The sequence below is a fragment of the Dreissena polymorpha genome, chromosome 13, assembly GCF_020536995.1.
Source record: "Dreissena polymorpha isolate Duluth1 chromosome 13, UMN_Dpol_1.0, whole genome shotgun sequence".
NCBI classification, from domain to species: domain Eukaryota; kingdom Metazoa; phylum Mollusca; class Bivalvia; order Myida; family Dreissenidae; genus Dreissena; species Dreissena polymorpha.
In genome coordinates, this window is record NC_068367.1 from 72,885,912 (window position 1) to 72,893,488 (window position 7,577).

The 7,577-nt window shown below is 39.8% G+C and overlaps 1 protein-coding gene and 1 long non-coding RNA gene across 2 annotated transcripts; both read right to left on the bottom strand.

Moving 5' to 3' along the window:
- Positions 1–2,406: 2,406 nt before the first annotated feature.
- Positions 2,407–3,642, bottom strand: LOC127856348 (uncharacterized). Its single transcript, XR_008037976.1, has 3 exons — positions 3,605–3,642; positions 3,270–3,354; positions 2,407–2,829 (listed from the first exon to the last, which is right to left on the bottom strand). It is a non-coding gene; the product is annotated as an uncharacterized LOC127856348 (long non-coding RNA).
- Positions 3,643–4,202: 560 nt separating this feature from the next.
- On the bottom strand, positions 4,203–5,546 carry LOC127854767 (putative deoxyribonuclease TATDN2). Its single transcript, XM_052389821.1, has one exon. It carries the CDS (start codon positions 5,544–5,546, stop codon positions 4,203–4,205), a length of 1,344 nt encoding a protein of 447 aa, XP_052245781.1.
- Positions 5,547–7,577: the final 2,031 nt, after the last annotated feature.

Here is a 7,577-nt window from a genome sequence, read left to right on the forward strand (position 1 = left end):
GCTTGCATGACGATTAATCTGAACGGAATTCACTGGGAAGGGATATCATGTTTAGTCTATTTGAGGCGTATCAACCCTCACGAAGTTCATTTCTTTGTTTTATCAATGACAGGAACAAAGAAACACTGATTTTTTTAATGATAAACCTATTGAAGAACAATGTGCTTATACGCTTATGGCTGCCTTTTGTATGCTGACATTTCTTTTTAAATTGAATTTCAAACTACAAAGTCATTTTAAGTTACAAACCGGTACCTTCAATGAATATGTAAAGCTATACTTGTTAAACAATAGATAATATTTTGAACCAATAATGCATTGACAATTAAGATAGACAATTTAATTTCATGTGTTAAGCTATTGAGTGGAAACAATATTTTTACTGCAGTAATTTTGAATTGCAAAACAAACACCATGTGCAATGCAAAGTGCCATTATAATAGCATAAATAAATCTCAATTTATTGGGCTAAAACCAGTTGTGTATTATTCATTACACTTAAAGACCTTGAATCCAGCCATCAAACCATTATAAAGTCATAATAATTTATTAACCATGATATAAAGTTTCACATTTTCAATGATCACTTTTTAATAAATTAGTTCTTTTTGTTTCATTCAACTGAGTAATTGAGCTGAAACCGTTTTACAAGAAAGGATCTAAACAGATCCCAGAATTCATATCTAGATATATGTATGTGATATCGGGAAACTATCATGAATACCGTAGAGATCAGCAATATCTCGTAGAGATCAGCAATATCTGCCTACATGTCGTATTTGTATATTCTTTTACCAAAGTTAATTAATAAATAATATGTTATGTGCAATAATATTGCTTTTAATGAATTTATAACAATCAAATTTCTAAAATCCGCAAAAAACAGACAAAAAACATGTTTTCACAATATTACACATTGAAACAGTTGGTGACGGTTTCTAAAAGCATATGCATATATTCAGCATAATGAGTACCATAAGCGGTTTTAAATGTGTTGTAATACAAACACTTTGTGTAAATAAAATGTGTAATCTGATTAAGGTAATAATTGTGTTCAAGTTTCTAGTGCTAATATTGTATGAGGAGATAGTGGCCAGGATGGACGGACGGACAGACGGACGGACCGCGGAGATAACCACAATATCTCCACGCTTTTCAAAAAGACAATTTTGGGTGGGTGTGGCCTATTATGGGCGGGGCGCCCCAGGGTTGGTAATGGGGCCATACATAGTTGAGATTGACCGTATTGTCATAAGAGATGTTCAGTATCAATTTGAAGTAAATCGGTGTAGAAATGAAGAAATTATAGTAAAGGCAATTTTGGGTGGGCGTGGCCTATGTGGCCGGGGCGCCCCAGGGTTGGTAATGGGGCCATGCATAGTTGAGATTGACTGTATTGTCATAAAAGAGGTTCAGTATCAATTTGAAGTGAATCTGTGTAGAAATGAAGAAATTATAGTAAAAGGCAATTTTGGGTGGGCGTCGCCTATGTGGGCGGGGCGCCCCAGGGTTGGTAATGGGGCCATGCATAGTTGCTATTAACTGTATTGTCATAAGAGAGGTTCAGTATCAATTTGAAGTGAATCGGTGTTGAAATGAAGAACTTATAGGAAAAGGAAATTTTGGGTGGACGTGGCCTATGTGGGCGTGGCCTATGTGGGCGGGATGCCCTAGGGTTGGTAATGGGGCCATGCATAGCTGAGATTGACCGTATTGTCATAAGAGAGGTTCAGTATCAATTTGAAGTGAATCGGTGTAGAAATGAAGAAATTATAGTAAAAGGCAATTTTTGGTGGGCGTGGCCTATGTGGCCGGGGCGTCCCAGGGTTTGTAATAGGGCCATGCATACTTGAGATTGACCGTATTGTCATAAGTGAGGCTCAGTATCAATTTGAAGTAAACCGGTGCAGAAATGAAGAAGTTAATGTAAAATAACATAAAAAAATGAGTGAAAATCTCTGACCCGGCCCCGACCCAACCGCCATAACTTTTGACCCAGGGGTCTTTTCAAAATTTCGTCACTATCACTGTCGCACATATGCTCATAGCTACCATTTATGTAAGTTTCAAGGTTCAAGGTTCTAGTGCTTATAGTGTAGGAGGAGCAGGTGGCCAGGACGGACGGACAGACGGACGGACAGACGGACGGACAGACGCACATCACCACAATATCTCCACTTTTTCTCCGAAAAACGTGGGGATAATGATAGAGATGAGATATGTATAAGCAATACTATATGATTACCAAATACATGTATTTGCAAACAATGACATTGAAAAACAACCATAACCTTATTTTGCATTATTTAACAAATTGAACTGTTAGTTTAACGTTTGCTGATGATAGTTAGAAAGAATGAAAAAGGCATTTATATCATGTGAATGTGAAAAATGTTTAACCATTTCAGTGCTTAATTGCTCCAATGAGACCACAATACTGATGTTATTGCTGTGTGTTGATGAAAATGAAGTGAACATTGATGTAGTCTTATAACTTGGATGATGGCTTACAATCTGCAATCTGCTACTCCTTCTCCATTGACATTCTATGTAAAAAGAAAAATATAACCTCAAAGCACAGACATTTGAAAAAGTATGACGGACAGACGGACATACAGACGGAAATGCAATCACTAGATGCCCACCTTTGGGGGCATAAAAATGTAGTACTGTTAAAAACCACTTGACACTTTTTAACATGTTTACCTTCACAATGACTTACAAAATATCCTAAGGTGACTGGGACCATTCAACTTCCTGACCACATTCCTCCAGAGGTGGCAGTGTTTCTTTGTAAGATGGCGGCAAAGTTTCGTCCGAATCTGAAATCTTTATTTAAAAAAAAAGTATTATAACCTTGTAATAAATGTATTAAAACACATGTATTTATTTATAGTTATTAGTTGTACATTGTATATAGTTACTTTAAACAGTATGAATATGTGTATGATATTTTATTTAATATACAAACAAGTTATTGTTTCATGTCAAACAAAAACAAGTCAATGCGTTCAATAATTTCCTTTCATCTAAAATATGCCATATTTATGTATTAATGTTATGATCAAATCAATATCTTATTTGCTCATTTAATTAAATTAATAATCTTATATCTTTTAAAGAATATAAAATAATTATACCTTCCAAAAATATATATTACATAAATTGCATTGCTTTTAAAACATAGCACTTATACAAATTGTTAAACTATTTATAAAACGATTTTCTCAAATAATCCTTGCTTTCCCCTTGCTTGCCAGTGTCTGTACCTCTATAACTGCATCACTGCCATCAGTTCCTTCAGAATCATACTCATACAGGTCTTCACTCATTGTTCATTAGTGACTGTGAAATCTATAAAATATACAAAATTTCAATCAATAGGTACGACTATCTGTATCAATGTTATTTTCAATAATTATGTAAAATAAATGACATTTGGTACGAATGAAGTTTGGTACAAATCGTAAAATTTTGTTTCATAAATAAAACAGTTATATTCGATTGTTATCCTTAATGTTTACACAAAAACAAGTTCAATGGGTTCAAATAAATAAAAAAACATACACAGGTGTAAGTATTATAATTATATTATTAAACAAACCAATAAACTTCTCAAGTGTTACAGCCAAGTTGTTGTTGTTGTTTGTTTACAATATAGTCGAATGGTAAGCAATTGGGCCACCTTTTCCTATCGTATGGGGGACTTACAACCTGTTACCAGGCCTGGAAAGGGCTGAAACAAACTCTCAGTACAAATTGGCGTCCAACGTACCTCGCTAAAGCAAGAAGAATACTCTCTTTCTCGAGAAACCCCGGGAAAACGCGCCGTAGCCGCAAGTGGAAGAAATCACCCACAAGATAATCATCCAGTCCGGCTCCCGTCACGAACTGCCTGGGTCCCGCAGAGTAGCGAATGCTACACTTCCCCCGACTTTCTCTTGTAAGGCGGTAACACATTTTCAAAAATAAGTAAAAATAAAAATTAAACAAACATAGATACAACATCTAATGGACCTCCTCCGGGATAATTTCATCCACATGAAGTACATGTGTACAATCATCCATCCTTAATGTACTTAACCTTCATCCAATGTCACGAAATACGTGCGAGCGGTATCATGTCCATCATTTCAACGCCTCCTGCACCTTTACATGAAATAAGTGTACTTCCTCCGGTGACCTTTCTCCATCTTTCCCGACTAGCCCCAGTAGAGCTGTTGGTCATTTTCGGCCGTCTGCTGCAACATAACCCTCCAGCTGCAACCTCGGATCTTGGCAACCTCTTGCGCCGTCACTCCGATAAAGGAGGGTGATGACAGCTCCTCACCGGCTGCCGGAAAGTATGGAGCATCCGACTCTAGCAACAGTCTGCCTCCATCAATCCGCCTCAAGGACATCTTGCTGCTTTCCGAAAAATCTCTACGGGCCACCATCAGACTGTAACCAAAGTATGTGTTGGGAAAATACCCCAACCACAAACTGACTTCCTCGAGGGATCCGTTAAAACAATGCAGATGGATCCGCTGCTCAGGAGAATGTATCCCCTTGCAGCGGTAAAATAGCTCGTAGTACGCGCTCATGAAGCTCTCTCGAGGCCCTGGACGGCAGTGCAATACTAGCACCAGACGTGGACGAGCCTTTAATAGGACGAGGGCCTCGTCCAACGTCCTCCGTTGAAGTTCTGGATCACCTTTGGTGCCATCCAGCCCGACTTCACCTAAACCCACGACCTCGTACGAATCGAGCATAGTGGCCAGCCTTTCAACATCTACCTCAATCACCTTGCCAGGGTGAATCCCTATCACCGACACCACCTTGTTTTTCCGTAGCTGCGACACCTGGCGCTTGGTAGGATATGTGGAGGGGTCGCACCATACGGCGACCGCTCCGTCCAGTCCAACATTCTCCTCCGGCCTCACACGACGTACAGTCTTGGCGAAGTTCACTGGGCTTATCCCTATCCTGGCACACAGCCGGTCCAAATGGAAATGAGAGTCCACGCTGTAAAAATTGAAAGGGAACACCGGTGTAAACCGCACTCTACGCGGCGCCTCCCGCACCACAGGCTCCTCCGCATCGACCTCATCCACCACCTCCATGTCGCTCATATTGACGCTCTCCTCCGAGCTGCGTCCCGAAAGCCAAGGTCTTCGTGGCGATGTTGACGACGACTCACTTGCAATTACTGCCTTGTGGGCATCAGCAGAAGTACTGCTGTCCCCGTCCTCTTCCTCGATTCGTTTCTCAACCCCTACCTCTTCGTCTGGGCTTCCATCAGCAGAAGTACTGCTGACATCAGCTTCCATCCCTTCCTGAACAGGATCAGACCACTGTTCGGACGAGAAGTGAGCAAGAAACTCTTTGTGCTGCTCCAGAGTCAACAGACTCATAACCTCCAGCATAATGCGGTATTGGAATATCACTCCTGGCGAGTTCAGAGGAACACACCTAAACACCTCCGGGACAGGCATCCCCAACTCCTCCGCGACCTCGACCGCCACCTGCCTAGTCCAATCATCCACAGAGCACTCTTCCCGCCCCATCAACCGTCCATTGTTTAGGTAGCGGACCAAATCCTCGACCGTTGCCAACGGACCCACCGCAACCCTTGCCAAGTAGCGCAACGCTATCACCCGGACTTGCACCCTTCTTGCCCGGCGATCTCTTTGCTTCCTGGGTCATCCTCCCTGGCCAAGGTTATTGGGTAATGATGACCAAAAACGTGTGCCTTCCGGTAGTGGAAATTCTCTTAACACCAGAAAACTTGGCACTTCTTGAATTTGTGGCCCTTTGGTCCAGCTACTTCCACCTGTGGCGCGGCCGCCCTACGTACACCAGGCTGCTCTTCGGCCCGACTACTACGAGGAGTACTCGCAGCAGCCGGCCTCTCCTCCACCTTCGATGCAACTCTTGCGACTGAGCTGGCCTCACAGCTGGTCGGCGAGATCCACTATATTAGATATATTGGATCTCCCATTATAGTCGAATGGTAAATCTAAGGTGTCAGCCTTACTAATTTTACAACAAATTTGTATTTCAAAAATATCTATACCTGTGATGCAAATTTCCTGTATGTTTGTAATATTTACATTTATTAATTGTCATTTGAGCTTTTTTGTGTATTGTGCATGCTGTATTCCAAGAAATAATTGGATTTTTCTGCAAAGATGGTTTGTTTTCCTCCACTGTGTTTAAACTGTTGTTTATTGCATCAAATAAATGCAACAATGTATCTTCTGATATTTATTTGTTATTGCTGACTTTTGTGACTGATAAACTGTTGTTTTCTGCACCACTGTTGTAATAATTTACTAATCTATGGTTGACAATTAATATTTTCTGAACATATGCATCACCTTTAAAAACTGTATTGTTCATGACAACTTTTAAAATTTTAATTTATTTACAGCAAGAAATGAATGGAAATGGAATGCAAATGCACAGGTGCACTTAGAAAATCCAGTTATTATGTAGTAACTGGCACTAGACTCTTGATATCACTTTTTTTTACAAAAAATGACAAATATTTTCAACAAAAACAGCCTATATTTACAACAAAATATCAAAATGTCTTCCTGACATGCATGACATACAAAATTATGTTATCAATCAAGGGCCATACACATACAAAAAAATTGCCATACTTCAATTTGTACTTGTATATACCTTGTTATTTACAAGACGGGGTTTTCCTCCAAGTATGATAAAACAATGTCAATACTGCACTGTATAGAATAACGAATTTGCATATAACATTTTATGCAACTGGCCAAAATATTTACAATCAAGATTTTCTAATCTTTCTGGAGCAAAATTACCTAGTGCTCTTAGCAAGGGGAATGACGCCCGGTCAGACGTAATAATACAATCTACTTATGTAAAGGTATTAATAAAAATTAAATATTAGCTGTTTCTCTTTCCAAAAATAGCTTGAGAAATTTTCAAAGTCCTCCACCCTCAATTTTACTCAGCCCTGGCTCTAAAACAGCTGTCAAATCGCCCTTACTGATGAAATACACCAGTGGTATTCACAGAATATACCTCCAACTTAAACCATTACACCAACTACCCTCCGCTCAATCCACCTGGGGCAACATCCCCTATTTTCCACCGAGAATTCCGCAACAATTTAAAAAGAAAGTGCTCGCAGCGCCATTATAGTCGAATGGTAAGCAATTGGGCCAACTTTTACTATCGTATGGGGGACTTACAACCTGTTACCAGGCCTGGAAAGGGCTGAAAAAACTCTCAGTACAAAATGGCGTCCAACGTACCTCGCTAAAGCAAGAAGAATACTCTCTTTCTCGAGAAACCCCGGGAAAAGGCGCCGTAGCCGCAAGTGGAAGAAATCACCCACAAGATAATCATCCAGTCCGGCTCCCGTCACGAACTGCCTGGTTCCCGCAGAGTAGCGAATGCTACAACAATGTTACAGTTACCTCCCTTGTTGTATTTTACCAGGTAATTATAAAATAACAAACATAACATGTACGCGCAAAATATTTCAGATTTTTATTTTTTATTATGTAAAGTATACATTTTTCTTCTAAATAAAACCATTAAATACTTAGAAT

Bases quoted from the DNA above. Each gene is read 5' to 3' on its own strand.
- LOC127854767 (XM_052389821.1), bottom strand. From the start codon at position 5,546: ATGGGGCGGGAAGAGTGCTCTGTGGATGATTGGACTAGGCAGGTGGCG.